Source organism: Lutzomyia longipalpis, chromosome 2 (assembly GCF_024334085.1).
Source record: "Lutzomyia longipalpis isolate SR_M1_2022 chromosome 2, ASM2433408v1".
NCBI lineage: Eukaryota > Metazoa > Arthropoda > Insecta > Diptera > Psychodidae > Lutzomyia > Lutzomyia longipalpis.
Genome location: NC_074708.1, coordinates 18,087,540 through 18,104,816, shown reverse-complemented (window position 1 = coordinate 18,104,816; position 17,277 = coordinate 18,087,540). Strand labels below are relative to the sequence as shown.

At 33.9% G+C, this 17,277-nt stretch overlaps 1 protein-coding gene across 2 annotated transcripts in view; it reads left to right on the top strand.

The window, feature by feature from the left end:
• Window positions 1–17,277, top strand: part of LOC129791090 (inactive dipeptidyl peptidase 10) — a 109,094-nt gene that overhangs the window by 21,888 nt on the left and 69,929 nt on the right. The window contains exon 2 of one of the 2 annotated variants that reach the window (XM_055829029.1): window positions 6,650–7,105. The exons of the other annotated variant lie outside the window; for it this stretch is intronic. Within the exon in view, the coding sequence (XP_055685004.1) occupies window positions 6,989–7,105 (117 nt within the window). The 5' untranslated portion in view covers window positions 6,650–6,988. The remainder of the gene's footprint in view (window positions 1–6,649; window positions 7,106–17,277) is intronic. 2 annotated transcript variants of the gene reach the window in all.

Below are 17,277 nucleotides of genomic sequence, written 5' to 3'. Positions count from 1 at the left end.
TTTCTTCCTTCTTAAATTTGCATCATATAATCTGATTGAATGATAAATTAATATTTGCCTTCCACATCACATTGAGTCACTTAATCCTCTAAAAAATGCAAACTTTACATAATCTCTATATAATCCGAATATTTAACTCTACCACTCTCTTCTTCTCTTCAAAATATAATCAGTATAAAGTTTTACGACCAACTTCGTCGTTTATTTAAGGAGCTAAAACTATGCTATATATAATATTTACCTTACAGACATGTTGAAACCATTTCACAAATTTGCTAAGTCGAGCTTTTTACTTCACACTTCCTCGCAAAATAAACCAAAGTTTAAATAAATTATGAGAATATATAGTTAAACATCTATAAATCTGTTGGCGCTTTTCTCAATGCTGTTAATTTAATTCTCATACATAAGTACATACAGTTTCACACAATTAAATCGTCAATTAAGTAAATGTTAACTAAATTTTGTTGCAATATTAAACGAAAACTTCAACACGAAGGCAACATTTTGATGAATTCTGCTAACAATATTAAATGAAATTTGCATGCGTACCCCCGAGAAATGTATATTAATAATTCCTCATATACACTCTTTCCCACAACCTTGTAGATTGGTTATGTGAAGCCTTCATGAGTGGAAAATTTAGGAAAATAGTATACACATTGGATGAAGAGAAGCAAAACCGAAATATTTGAGATATTTTATGCTTAAAATCATAAAATGTATGTGTATTGATATTTTGCAAGTAAATTCCTTGTATGACATCTTCAATTTTGCTGACAAGATTGAATGAAAATGAATGACGAGGAAGGCAGCACACGAGAGTGCCCTGTGAGAAAAATGGTGACGTTGCAGGGAGTTGATTATCCCTGTGTAACTCAACTCCTCATGGCAAAAGGGAAATTACATGAAACTTTGCCCTTATTCCCTCACCCAGGAGACCATCGAATCACTCAAACGCAACTTGACACATTCGTCTGCAAATTAATTAAGAGTGTATCCTCGAGAGTATCTTCTCAATTGAGCAGAAAATTATGACTAAAGCTCAGAGTGAGGGGTGGTCGGTCATAACTATGAAAGATATAGCAGGGATTTTTTTTTATTAAAACATCTGCCTTTAAACATTCACAGCACGAGTTAATATTTGAGATTGTGAGAAAAGTTGAAAAGTTGTTATTCTATTAAGAGTTCATAATACTTTTAAATGTTTTAATTAAACTATTAACGAGAAAGTTGAGGTTAAAATTGAATCCTTCATGATGAAGATAAAAGGGAGACTTAATGTGATGTGTAAATAGTTGGAGATTCAGCTTCTGTGGGACGTTTTGTTAATTATATGCTTTTGTGGAACTTTTATCCCATAGTTTAATCCGTACTACACTTTCGCAATATAACGAGAAAGTCATTTTCTCCGTCAAAGTTTTATGTAATTTAGTCGTCAAAGCTCTTCATAAGAGCTTAACTTCCGGTGAGCATGATACTTTAAACGTTCACGAGCTTTTTTTCTCCTCAATTTTTTGCACCAGACGTATTTTCTTTGCAGATCTTTCCGTAGTCTTGTCGTGACGAAAAAAGAAAACGCCTAGAAGCCAAATTTAGATATTTGTCCGAAGCAAATGTAGTTTGTCAGTAGCAAAGTGTTTAAAGCCTTTTTGTTGGTATAACTTTTCCTGAGTCGTTAAGAAGATAAAAAAAAGAAAAATTCAACTCTTGGGAAAATTTCTTATGAGAAAATCTTCAGGTTTGTTTAATGTTAAATTGGTTATCGTGTTGGCGACCAAATGCTAACAAATACCTCAAATACCTGAAGAAACACGCACAACTCACAACAATTTCGGAAAACTAAAATGATCAATAGAGCTTTTTTCTTAAGAGATGAACCAGAAATTTTCAAGAAAGTGATTTGTAAGAGAATGTTTAAAAAAATTATGCCCTAACGAAGTTCCTTATTAGCAAAAAAGGTTTGCAAATTTTTTTGAGTAAATTTTTCTCTCTAAATAAATTGATTTAGGTGTTGTCAACTTCATCTTCCAACGAGCTTTCTCCTCTTTCACTTACAAACTGTGTGACTGTAGGCACCCACCACAATATTTTGCTGTAATTAAATAACGAACCCAGCAATGGAAAAGTGGATCAAATGGAAGGCATGGGCTTTATCATTTTCCCTCTATGATTACACAAAATTTAATTCCCCCTTTGGCACTTTAATGGTATCTTCTCCCGGGGAAAGGTGAAAGTAATTTGAAATTTTCATCAATTTCACTTGGGCTGTTGATAAAATTACAAAGTGATTCAACAAAAAGTCCCCACCCCCGCCACGAGGCATATGTGTAATACAATGCTTAACGAAGGCGTATACCATCTAATGTAATTCGTCTTGACGATTCCGAGTTAGCTCACATATCACATGTTCTACGGAAATCCATAATTTGTAACCACGGGGGATTGACATGCAATTTCATTATCTTCCATAAATGCCCGCATACCCATCTCTCGAGTAGTGTGGCTCCACATATTATATGTTGAGATTCTAGTCTTCGTTCATAGCACACGAAAGGTGGTACATCACACTTCATCATCGACAACTGATGCGAATAAATGACTCACTTTTGTTATAACGTGGCACGGACCTTTTTCCACCTATATATATATAGGTACACATTTTCATGCTTTTTTTCTCCCTTTCAGCCACTTTCCATAGATATTTACATTTGAAGTATAGATCCATGTAACTATAATACAACGAGGAGAAAAATAATAGCATGAGAAATTTTCACTAAAAGTAGTTCCATCATCTTCATGTTCTTTCTAAATTATTTTTGGCACTCTATTGTTATAAATCTTGAAAGCTTATTGATTCCTCTTGAAAACTTTTGAATTTACCTAAATTGGTTAAGCCGTTTGGTTTTGAAGACAAATTTATTTAAATATTTGTAAAATTAGACTTCTTTTTCACATTTTTTCTAATCTTTATCCTGATTTTGTTAATCCTTTTTTTTCCAAATTAAAAAAAAATCAGAAATCTAGACAAGGTCATTGAGGGTAAGAAAATTTAACCTCTCTAGAAATTCTCATTAAATCCCATGGAGTTTTGTATTAATTGGAACTCTGGAGAATCACTGTAAGATACTCTCAAGCACCCAACTAACTGTATGATGGGTCTCAGTCTCAAGCAACCAAATAAGGCCTATTTGCTCTCTCAGCGGGGGAGGGAATTGTTGTGGCAAAGTCAATAGCTTTAATTGCTATTTGTTAGCTCACTTTAAAGTCAAGAAATTAATTCTCGAAATTTACTTCTAACACAGGCCGTATAAAGAAATTTTTAGTACAGTTCACTTTATTATTATTCAGGGAAGTAAATATTTTTTTTGTATCCCTCAGAAACCCATAAAATCTCCTGAAGCAATTTTTTGATGTAATTTCTCATCCATCTCGGTGTGTATTCATCAAACACATATCCATGTATGCTGCCCTAAAATGTTTAGCTTTAATGTTATCGACTTATTTTCCCCAATCAAAAATTTTGTGCCCCACATGTCGTAATTCAGGATTTTCTCCATGGTGAAAAAAAATAGCACATCACCACACAATTTTTCTATGAACAGATACCTCATTATGATAATCCGATTCAGTACTTACTACACCCATAACGTGTGTTGCCATAAATACACTCCGTATGTAATAGAGGAGTGCATACGATGGGGTCGCAATATTTTTGACATAAAGCCCCTCTTAAGATGGGGGATTATGGTACAGAAGGGAATATTAAGTATGTGGATTTTATTAAAAATCTCCCCCAAAACGGAATCCCTCTGCGTTCTCTTTTATATACTCTCATCCACTGGACTAAATATTAATTCCTTGAAAGTTTTTGCGGTTCAAAGAGAAGAGAAAAACAGTGTAAGAGATCTTTGGTGCGAGATCCCACGTGGATTGTGAGCTTCAGTTTTCCACGAGGGTAAGAAAATTAAATGGTAATACTTTCAAATGAATTGTAATCCATGAGAAAATCCCTTCATCTTGAAAAGTTTTAAAAGGGAACTCTATTGTCGATAAAAGTTTTATGAAAATACGTTTTAGAGATTATAGTTTTATTTACATAGTAGCTACAACTGAGGAAGATGAGATAATCACAATTTACAATCAAAATGCAATTTTACAAAAAAAAAAAATACAAATTCACATAGTAATCGAATACATGTAATGATTTTTTTTTTGTTGTAACCCCCCCTTACCTTCCCCCCCATAACCCAGTCTTAAGCTATACAGCTTATATGGATACATGTAATGATATCTCCGTTAAGAAGAAAGTTCTTGATATCAAAATAATTTTTAATGTCGGAAATTGGGCGATGTAAATGGCAGTACAAAGTTTTGTGTCAAAGTTTATTCCTTCAAGAAGCAAAATGCCACAAACTCGGAAAAGTTGAGAAAAATATATAAAATATTTAATCGATTTTTCATATATACGTGGGGCTTCCCAGGGAGAAATTTAATATTGGTCGACCCGAGTGGTGATTTGTTCATGAGAAAAAGGTTTGAAACCTTATGCGGAGAGTTCATTGAATTCGATATTTCTCAATTTCTACAAAACCCCCAAATCCTGCCGCCCCACCAAATGGATGTGAATCATCATTCCAAATTCTACCCATCATTCGATAGACAGAAGCCCGGAAGGAATAGCGGAGTGTCACTTAAAGGGAAAAAGCCAATACAAATCGTAAAATTTTTCCTGGGGAATGGGAAATGTTGTAACCCAATTGTCTCCTTGTAATGATTGTCTCATAATTTATGGATTTTGTTTTTTTTTTTGTTTCATTCCTTTTTCTTTTTCTGGCTTGCCAATTTGAATTGTTAATCCAGGAAGGGTGTAGGAATTTCACAATTTAGCTTGCCATCTGTGTGGATTTCTTGTTCACTTTGACAGAATAAATTAATTGTTCTGTTAAGAAAAGGCAGAGTGGAATTTTGGATTAAGTAGCAATTTTGAGAAAATGCAAATTTCAAATTCTAACAATGGATGTGATTCAGAAATTTACACAATAAAAAACTTTGAGGCTTAGACTGTGATTTTTTTTGCAATTGATTGAAAATAATACCCTTGGGGAACTTACTAAAAAATAATAATATAAAAATTTATCACCCAACTAAATTGCATTTTATTTATTAAACTTTTATATTGGATAGGAAAGCTCATCATATTCATGGTGGGCGCCATAAATAGAGCTCTGAACGTTTTTGTGGATTTTTTTCTCAGCAAAAAATATATAGCTTTCCTGTCTGTTATTGTGCACGAAGTGGAAAATAAATATTTTACAGCCTTGTGATGGAAAGTTTCTCAATATTTTCTCATATAAGGTTCAAGGGAAAGTCTTAAGCATTATGTTGATAATCATAAATAAAAAGAAGTGCAAGGAAAACATTATAAATATTTATATGTTATTTATTTTATAATAATTTATTAGAAATAATTTTTATTTTCCACATTTTCAGGAAAAGTTTTGTGAATTTTCATGGAATTTTCCATTTTAATCCCAAAATAAAATCTAAGACGGAGACGGAAATTTCCAGAGGGTTGAAATTCCTTCAAATGTCGTGAACAAGAACAAGAACAAGAACATTCTATGATAGAATATTTTTGCTCATAATATATGTACATCCCAGAAACATATGACAGACACTTTAACACATCTATGTATCATCACTGACGGATTTATTGACAAAAGCCGTGCTTATTTAAATTGCTGATGAAGAGTTTTTGCGGATGAGAAAATTTATATTTTCCTCCACATTGTTTCACGTAAACGAAATTTTTTTTAGCTGTGAATCCCTCATCAATTCAATCAAAATCTGATTTGCATTTGCTGTAAATTTTTCATATAAAAAAAGAAACCAAGCAGTAAGTTGTCTGTGTAGGAAGTAGGGTGGAAAATTAGTGTCAAGCTGAGAAAAATATTTCCTCGTCGTAAAGAATGGGGTTCATTTATTTGCAGAAGAATTCCTTTTCATTGCAACATGCAAGACAAAATGCAATTTGTTGGTTTATTTCTTGAGTGTGTAACCCAAGGCGAGGTGGAGAGAGACGACTTGATGAAATCACATTACATACAGCCTCTGAAATGAAGATGTGTGGGGGGAATTTATGCGAGATAAATCAAGCTTCGTGTTTCAATGGACTTTCAAAGGGACATCTTAAGTAATTTTAAAAGGGAGAAAAAGCGCAAGAAAATGACGCATAAAGGAAATGGTAGATTCAAGTTTACGTATAGAGAATAAAGTGAAATTTATAGGAAGACAAAATTTATAGATGACACAATTGGTATTGTAAATAATGCCATATAAACTTTATTTCGAAAGCTTCATTTCAAATGAACTAAAATTCAACTCAATGTTTGTCTATATAATTTTATACGTCTTTCGATGATATTTTTTGAATGAATTCAATAAACACACAAACATCAATATTTTTCTCAAATAATTCCCCTCACAATTCTTTCAAAAATAAAAGTGGCAATAAAACTACATAATATTTTATTTAAAATGATTTAATATAAAAGTGTTAAAGTGAATGGAAAAGAAAAACTAAGAATTTAATAAGAAAAATGTGTGCTATGAATAAAATGATAAGTGTACATGGATTCTTTTGCAGAAGCGAGCGATATCATAAAGATTTCTTATATCCCAAAACTCTTGTGGTAAATCAACAACGTTAAAATGTATTTTTCCACTGACAATGTATTTTTTATATATGAACCCCATAGAGAGAAAGATAAATATTTTTTTACAATGTAAAAGTGTGAAGTTTCCTGGAGTGCCGAAGAGGCTGGAAGTCGAAGTATTTTTTTATCCTCCGCAAAATTGGAAGCGTGTAACGTAGACAGGAGAAACATATACAAAGTAAACAAGTTAACAGAATTTGAGGGATTCGCGGAACTGTGGGAAACTTTTAACAAAGGGGCAAAAAATCACTTAAACTGTCGAAGAAAGTATGACAACTGGGGCGGCCATTGGTGACACCATCGCAGCTCCAGCAACTGTGATAGGTCGCAGTGGAAATCCAAATCCCGAAGGTGAAATGGATGCTTTACTTCTTGGCCGGACAAGGGTGAGTTATCTTGTAATTTTTGTCCTGTATAGTTGTTTTCCTTCTATAGTTCTTCACATTCAGCATCTTATATGCAGAAAGTCTTCGAGAAAAACCCTCAATGTGCTTGAGCCCTCTAGTCTCATCTAAAAATACCCAAACGCAGCAAAGGAGGAGCAAAACGTGCCTTTATGTGCTTTCTGAAGCATCAACTCTTATCGCAATTTCACTTTTCATCCCCCCTCATCCCAGACAGGAGAGGTGAATGAAAATTCCTACTTAGAACACAACGGACCCATTATCTCAGTTTTCCGGTCTCATACTGAAATATGATTTTATTCTTGGCAGAATCATCCCCTGAGGCGCAGCAATAACGTGTAATTTATGAGAGCAATTTTTAAATTAAGGAATTAGCAACCAGAAAAAATCACACACAAAGCATTTTTTACATACAACTGTGCAGAGAAAATTCACAGGAATTTTCACACAAATCTCCCAACAAGAGGGAAGGAATTTGAGGCCGAATTGCGTGCTAGATGAATTTTAGGAGATTATAGAAATTGACAAAATCCCCCCGTCGTGTATAATCGTATTGTTCCACTCCATTTCATTTACTTGTTTGAAATTTAAAGCTTTATTTCATACTTTATTTCAAGCATCATTTCATTCGAGTCTTATTTTGTGAAATTCATAAATTCCTCTTGAGAAAAGAGAGAGAATGTAATAAAATTTTTTTAGAAATTAACGGATTCAAATAATTTTTTAAAACATTTAATACATTTTTTTTGTACCTGATGAAGGAGGGAACTGACCATGGAATATTGAAACAAGTAAAATAGAAAATTCATAAAACTTATGAATTAAGTCGATTTATTTCTTAATAAAGCATTATATCAAAAGCACGAGGAATTAATTTAGTTTTTCTCAAAAAAAAAAAAATAAAAAACAAGTAAAATTTTATTGAATTATTTTTATTGTTTTAATTTTATTTAATGACAAAACTTTCTCTGTTTTTTTTTTCTATTATTCATTTAAAATTCAATTAAACTATTTAAGCTTTAAAATAGCTTACGGTATACGGAAAAATATAGCTCAAATGGGGAGAATTTTCAAGAATTTTCCAATAATAAAACTTGTTCACGGAATCCAGCAGGAATGCCAATGTATGTCATCTATGTATGTCGCCATATAAATTCAATGGCTATTTCTCAGTATTCAGTGTGAAAGCCCACATATTTGTGGCACATAGACCGCAAAAATGGCATTTTTGCTGACAATAAAATCCAATCTTCCCATAACCATGCATCCATGGCAATTTTCTTCTGAATTGCTATTTATTTTGAACTATCCTCGCCAATATATTTCCCTTCTCAATTGCCCTTCATGGTTGCTGCCGATGAGATCCATCAATCTTCCATCACCCGTATTTTCATGTGAGATCAATCCTTTTTGCCAACAGACCTTCTATACCTGGTCCCTCTGTGTGCTCCCTCAACCGCCAAACACGAACATTCAATTCTAAATTTACTACAAATTGTTACAACCACCGACCCTTCGCCGTCTGCGTGGTCACATCGGCATGATGTTTAGGCAGCTCTAACCACTCTTTGAGTATTGGAGAAAGCCAATATCAAACCACACACACTGCACGTGATGGGAATTCGCAAAACAGCTGCCCATCCACATTGGAGAGCCTTGTATATACATATACCAAAGTGCGAAGGGAAATTTGAAAGTTATTCGAATAGATGGGCTCTTTCACAGCATTGCACTCGTATTCCCTTTCAATAAGATACTTTATGCGTGTGCTTTTGTCTTTCATTTATTGTATTTACGCGTTCTAGCACAAGCCACACAATTTAATCCAATTTGCCCCAACGTTCTCCTTGGCCCCTTCTCAATCTCATAACCATTACACGGGAGCTTTGTACATTTATTCAAGACCACACGAAATGGACACTCGAGAAAAATTTGAGAGAGAAAAAATATTAACCTTAATTGGAATGTTGGCATTTCAGAAAATCTTTTCAGGTGAATTAATTGAGCCTCTCCAGTATTATAAAATTAAAAAAAAATATATAATTGGAAAGCAGAAAGCAGAAGAATCCTTCATTAGTTCTTCGTCTTCGTGTGGGAAATATAAAAATATATAATTCTTTTCAATCTTAAAAGACGTGACCTCATTATTGAAAAGAAAATTATCTATTTTCAACTAGCAGAAGCTGAAAAAATTAATAAAATATATTTTTTTTAGACTAAATCTCGTGGATATCAGCTTTTCTCTATATTTTGTTTCTCAAATAGATAATTTAATTATACAAAAAAAACTTATCACATTTTCTTAAGTTTCTTAAGAAATCGTTGTTTTCAGATATTTCTAAAATTAAGGAAATTCTTAATAATTATTTTGTGCTACGTACATATTTTGTTCCATTCTGCTTTGCATCATTTTTATAGAAATTTAATAGCAATTTGTTATTAATCCTTCCTTTAATGTTTTAGTCAGGTGTGCGCCATTATCATTTTACCGAATGAAATATTTAATGATCCCAAAATGCAAATAATTGGCACATAATTTCACATTTTATGAGAACTCTTAAACAAAATATTACCGGACATTTTCTTTCCCTCTCCTCAGTAATCAACCTTTATTTTCAAGAAAATTCGCACGTTTAAGACTCATCCTTTGCTTATATAGCTTATAAGCACAAGAAACTTTCCCATCTTGCAAGATGAATTTTTTATGGGCACATTACAGACACAAACTACCCGGCATTATTGGTAATTTTCACTTTCATATTTTCCACATCGATACATCTACATGTCATTAATAACAACAATGGCATGGGTGATAATAAAATTCCATTGATGACATAATTTGTCCTCCATTATATCATGAAAATGTTTTTCTTCCATCTTCTCCGTGACGAAGGAAAGGCATTCCTTTTTTTTCGTATGTCACTTCCTCGGGGATTTTCCAGTATGCCTTTCCAATGTATCGTCTCCTAAGTTGAGGAAGACGTGGAGGAAAAAAAAAACGATGAGATCATAAAGAATTTTATTGCTCATACCATCAAGAAGGATGGGATATTTTCGAGGGCCCGCGTATGGAAGAAGATTAGATCAAATTTGATTGTCTCGTGGATTGAATTCATCGGAACACGACATTTTAATACGGTCATGCACGAATATTGAGAGGTTTTTGAGGGTAGGAGGAAGGGACAAAGTAATTGGGCCTGAAACATCAGTCAATTTATCAAGCAAAAGTATGCGACATAGTGCGAAAGTCAAAGTCACGACCATAAATGTTTTTTTTTTGTTGAATATTCGTACACTGTAAAAAAATGTTTGGTATTTACTAAAAGCTTGTTTATTTTTTTAAAATAATTCTATGCTTAATTTTTGTTTTAAAATTTTTTTTGGGTGGTTTTTTTAAACAGGAAATACGGTTTAATACAGGGTGGCGGAGCGATATAGTCACGAAATTAAATGCTTATAACTTTTTTTTGAATTAAGATTTTTTTTAAAATTCCACCGCCAAATGATCAGAAATATAATCAAGTTTTATCATGCCAAATTTGGTGGAGCTGACTCCAAATCGGGGGGCGCTAGAGTTGATAATGTAAAAAAATCATGATATTCAATGTTGATGAGTATAGTCGATTTCAGAGATGATTTTTTTCGCTTACTTCACACAGCACTTTGCATAACGATTTTTTTAAAATGATACTCGGATTCTCCAATGTCCTCTTCCACTATCATCCCCCAATATCCTTCTCCACTATCGTCTTCCACTTTAACGTTTTTTTTACACCTTAAAATGATTAGGATTTTTTGTCTATGATCTTTGTGACTTTTCAACTCGAGGGAAGTGTTTGATGTGATTGCACGTAGTGTTAATGAAATCCCGCTTAAATTAATTTTTGGCTCTAAAAGAATGAAATTTAAATTGAAGGAAGTCGGAATAAAAAAAAACTTTTATTCCTCTATCTTGCATCTCCAAAGTGAGTTATTTACTCAGATTTTTTATTCAAAACAAAACGGATTATGGCGAAGCATTGCGGCAGTTTTTAGCAAAGCTTTGTGTGATCATCACGAACCATCATGAATACACAATATTCAGTGGCCGAAAGGGCAAGAATAGTGCATTTTTATTGGGAAAATGGAAAATCTATTGTTTCCACGCAGAGAGCAATAAGCAACTCACATGAAAAACGCTATACTTTGTCAAAATGTATGGGAAATTGCACTTTTTTATTTTAACTCTAGCGCCCCCCGATTTGGAGTCAGCTCCACCAAATTTTGCATGACAAAACTTGATTATATTTCTGATCATTTGGCGGTGGAATTTTAAAAAAATCTTAATTCAAAAAAAAGATATAAGCATTTAATTTCGTGACTATATCGCTCCGCCACCCTGTACCTAATTTAAATATGTGTAGTTATGTATAAAGATCTGTGAGCCATAAAGTCTGTAACGACATAGTGAAAAAAACGAAGGCGTTTGAGAACGAATGAAAAATGTAAGAAAATCATGATATACAAAGTAGATCGATGGGTTAAATTAGAATTCGAAAGTGATAAGAGATGTTGATGTTTTGAAGTCAATTGGGCGGACAAAAATAAATTGCCACAAAATCAAATAAAACATCCTATACTTTTTCAGTATATCGACAACTAAATTGTAAATCCCGTTAAGTCAATATGGAGTTCATAGCAACATAAAAGCTTTGAAAATTTACCTCTACAATTTATCCCACAGATTTTCTCTCCACAATACTTTGTAGAAGCTCAAAGCTTCTCATTGACTGACTGAGTCTTTTAAAGTCACAAAGCGTATGAGGGGTGGATTTGGTGTCATCCCCCAACTCTCTCTACCGAAAGCAGTGATAACCGAGCAAATATAGTTGATTTTTTTTAGAGGAACCCCCCAATGATGGATCACCTTCACGAGATTCAATAGATATTGTCTTCTGGGGGTTGTCACGCGTTTGAGGTGCGTCTTCGAGGGTGAAAACGCAAAGACGTGAAAGAAATGGAAATTTTCTCTTTCCTAGAACTTTCCACACCTTTTTTTTGTGCCGTTTGGGAGCACCCACCTCCCAAATAGATTTAATCGGAAGCGAGAGTACTCGCGCGAGCGGCAGTGTATTCTCCCCGTGAGAAGTGCGAGCTAAATTGACTTTAAAAAGTTTCCCTAATTTTTTTTTAGCAACTTTATGAAAATAATGCCTCTGAATAGGGCAATAAAAATTCTAATGTAACTTCCTGCTATTCATCCATTTACCCCAACCCTTGTATACCACCCTTGGGGTGCGCCGGAAGTGCTCCAAACGATTTTTTTGTCCTTTGTATGCCAAACAACGTCGCAAGCGATCGTTGTGGAAATTGACGAAATTACTCCCTTCCGCCGTGTGAAAGCTCACAGAACTCTAATTTCAAAGTACGAGTGGTTTTGTGGTTTACGATGACCACATTCACTTCGTATGCTCTAGGGGTGGGATATACACAGTAGCACACAGTGCATAAATATCATCCATTGACTGGTGCGGTGAATTGACGTAGAAAGCTCTTTCATCCAATTTATACACTCAAAGAAATTGTTGAATTTGTGGTGAAAAATTCTCTCAGCCGAATTTCAGGTCTTTTATTTGAGCTTTTAATTCAAATAAGAACTTCATTCATGACCTATTTTTTCTCAAATGAATTTTCTTTAATATGTGAAAAAGAAACAAAAAAAATAGATAAAGACATGTTGCCTAAATATTTCATGAATTTTCCGGAGTGTAGAGAAGAAAAGCAAAAGAAACGTGCAAACAGATCTTTGTTGAGCTTTTTTTCCCATGCCTCGGGAATATCAATCTTATTTGAAGGGGAATTCTCTCATGTTAAACAAATTTCTGCCGAAAAGATCTTTTCGGTAAGTTTAGTGTTTCTATTTATTCTGCTCTTTTGCTTTTCTCACCGCCTTTGGGAGCTTGCCAGCAACATGCTCGTAGATACGAGAAATTGCATTAGGTTCGTGCAACTACAAAGTATTCCTTTTTATCTCATGATAGTTGTGTATTCAAATGAGCTTAAATTCAATGATTTAGAGCTGAAGCAAAGGAAGAAGCCCAAAAGCGATCCTACTTCAGGACTCATTGGGGAGAAATGTGTTGTACAAAACTATATGAGATTTTGTGTGCTCTAAACACCCATTTTCAGCATATAAGCAAAATCCTGTCACCTCGTGCCCAAGAGTATACACACAACTATGTGTGGATGCTGGGAGTTTAAACCGTGTGCGGCCCTTGAGGAATTCCTCTGCAGACATATTGCTTGTTGAATATTTAAGCTCACTCCGTTGGTGTTCTCTCTTAATTCAAATATGACCTACTTTTCACCGAGATTCCCTATGCCATAGAAATTCCACGTAACAAACTATTCGTAATCGAAAAATCGATTATAGAGGCATCACAAAGAGTTCCAACGACGCTCTTTTGGGTAAATATTGGCAAATTCACGAACAAACTTACCCACATAAAACACGTGTTCTATTCACTTTACCACAGAGAAATGCATTATTTATCTCGTATTTATTCATTAGGCTCCTGTCACACGAGGGAGTGGAACTTCTCCAGCGTGTAACTGAATTATTAATGACTTTGCGAATGTCTACCTCTAAAGTCTAATACACCTTGAATCTTGACAGAATCTAGAAGAATTTTTCGCATCGAAATAAGCAATTTTCTTGTGAAATCTACTGAGAAATTTTTCACTCTAAATACCGAATTGTCATGAATTTATCACACATTTTAAAATAGGGAGGAAGACTTCTTTCCCCTCTTCTTATCCTTAAATATAGCATGGATGGAACAGTATAAAGCGAAAGAACGGTAAGTAAAACTTACGGGCTGTGATTCTTTCTTTGTCAGTGAAATGTGAAATTGACTGAAAATTGAGGATGGGCAAATTTTGAGCAGAGACTTACTCGCGAGCCGAATCACAGCCAACGCGCTGAAATTTTGAAGAAAGTCTGAATCGTGGAGGGCGTTGGCTGTGATTCGGCTCACGAGTAAGTCTCTGCTCAAAATTTGCCCATCCTCAATTTTCAGTCAATTTCACATTTCACTGACAAAGAAAGAATCACAGCCCGTAAGTTTTACTTACCGTTCTTTCGCTTTATACTGTTCCATCCATGCTATATTTAATTTTTATCTATGCATTTATATATATATTTTACTTTACTTTTATATGTGTATATATAAAACGCCCCGCTTCGCGGGGCGTTGGACTAATGCAACTCAAGATATGACATGTTAACTTTAAAACGCGATATCTCCGGAACGGCTACATAGATTTTCTTCATTTTTGGCATGATGAAAGATATTATAGCCAAATATAACATATCAAAATATGAAGCAAATCTATAAAGCCGTGCTCGAGATATTCATCGAAAACTCATCGAAAATTTTGTTTTCGATTTTAGCGCCACTTGCGGTCATTTTTCGAACTTGCAATGTTTGGAGCAGTTGTAGGGCTCAATAATATCTTTCATTTGAGCCCGAGTTGATCAAAATCGGTCAATCCGTTCTCGAGTTATGGCCGATTTTCGATGAAAAATTGTGGCGGCCATATTAGCTAAACGGCTTGGCCGATTTTCAAAAATAAGGTATCGTTGGAAAGGTCTTGATAGCCCCTACAACATATCAAAATTTCAGCCCTCTAGCTATAATAGTGACTGAGATATAGCGAAAACAAAATTTGGGGGTTATTCAAAATGGTAGACGGGGGGGTGGGGGGTCGGATCTGACGTCATAATCGGATGTCTTCCACCCAATATATGAACTTTGCCGTTGACCGCAAGTTTCTATCTATCACCGTTCTCTTGTAATTAAGCGAAAGGTTCCGGACGGACGGACGGACGGACGGACGGCCGGACGGACGGACCAATTTTTGGCGCATACGTTTTTTGGAATGTGGGGACCCTAATTCGTGGTCATCCCAAGTTTGAGCCCGATCTGACGACTTTGGCTTTTTGAGTGTACACAGAAGCTGTGCTTCTTTGAAGAAAGAATCACAGCTAAAAAATGCGAATTTATCAACCTTTCACCTTTTATTGCACATCCTTGATTTTCTAACTCTTGACCTTCATTGCTATATGTTTAAAGAGGGAAATTTTTGGGTTATGATTTTCATGTTGAGGTAACATTTAAAGATTTATGAATAAACACAACTCCAAAATATGACATTAGGAAATACCTTGAAACCCTCTAACCTTCATCCTACGTAAATCCCAAAAAGACCTTAGTTTTAATGCAAATTACATCGGAAAATTAGAAAGCTTGATTTACAAGGAGGACCTACTTCAGAAAAAAATAATTAGGGATGATAAAATACATAATAAATGAAAATAAGAAAGCTTTTTACAAATGAAGGATTTTTTTTTCAAAGAAATTTAATAACTTCAAAGCTTACGCATTCAGCTGGAATAGGAGTCATAACATTGCATAAATAAAATTTAATAATTTGTCTTTATTAATATTTATCTACTGTCTATTTGATATTCTTTCCTTTGGGTTGGTTTTTCTCAGTACATGTTTTTTTATTAAACTATGCAGATCGCAGGGTATGGATAATCGTACACCATGACAACATTAATTTAAATTAAAAAGAAGAAAAGCAATTTGCAAATGAAGATAAACTATAGCTTTCAGTACACTCTATCCTTTTTGGCTCTAGTGTGACAGAAACAAGCCAAATGGAGATATTTTCCCTGACAGAATTCATCCCCTTTTATTTACAATGTCTCTTGAAATTATTTTCCCACACTTGAGCACTAATCCTGCATTTAACGGCAAAATACAATTAGCCACCCATCGTGGGGTAGAAACTGATTTGGATGGGGGGTAAATATTTTAATGTGTTGTGTAAATCTTTTAATTTTCCTGAAAGCCTTTTATTAGATTTGTGTTTTATTTTTAAAACGGAGGCAATTGAATTATTGAGCAACGAAAGCTCTCTTCGGTCGTTGCAAAGATGTAAAAAAAAGAATTTGAAATGAAGCTCCAAATGCGCAGAAGCTCCCCTTTAACCAAGACACAATCCTCACAGCTACAAGTGGGTGTTCTAAACGCTGAGTTATACAAAAATTTAATTTCATAACCGTCGAAAGTGGGTAAGATTTGTACAAGCAAAAGAATTTTAAATACTAAAAAATAATTTATGGATGAAACGTAATATAAAGGTTTATAGAAAAATAAAGTTATTCATTGAAGAATAATTAAAATATGTATGAATTTATATAAAATAAAATCACCCCTTTTGTTCAATTTTATGACAATTAATTTTTTTATATTGCTTTTTTTCATAATAATACAATAATAACTCTTATACATAAAACGCTTTCACAATACCCTTTATTGAGTAATAAAATATTTTCATTTTGCAATATAATGAAGTATTGTTGGAAGCGTCAGTCAATGTCTGAGTTAATATTTGCACACGTATAGGGCACACATTAATAATAATGATGAATATTGTTATGGAAACACGAAAAAACAATAATGATATAAAAATGTTTTTTTTTATTAAGAGACTCTGCAAATAGTATATGTTATTCTATTTTGAAAATAAGGGGTCGTATAGAGACAATTCGATTTAATTACGTCATGATTTAATACACATATTTAGCTTTCAATTAAGTTGACTCATAAATTAAATTTCAGCATTTTAAATAAAGTCTTCCTTCATTTATTTAATTGGTAGCAGGTGTATTTCCATTTCAATAAAACTCATTACCAATCAGGAAAAGAGAGCTAATGAGAAAGTCAACAAGTTTATTTGAAAAGTGTTTTATTTTTTTCATCATGATTTTATTTGCCTTTATAGCTTTTTCTCTCGAATGAAGCAGAATTTTCTATATACTCATGTGCTAAAGTAATATAAACTCTTATGGGGGGGTATGATGCAACTCCTTGAGAGTGTTGGAGGGTTCTCAAGGTGAAATAGGTGATATTTGATTCCACCTCAAGTGCTAAGAAGTCTCTCTTTTCTGGGATGTACCACATAACAAGATGACGAAGTTGCCTTTAATGCGGTATTCTTCCTGGTGGTAAACTTATTAAACTAGAAAACTTTTTCCATGAGGTTAATTTATCACCTTGAGCGGTTAGGTAGGTATAAAATTTGACAAACATCCATTAGTTTCC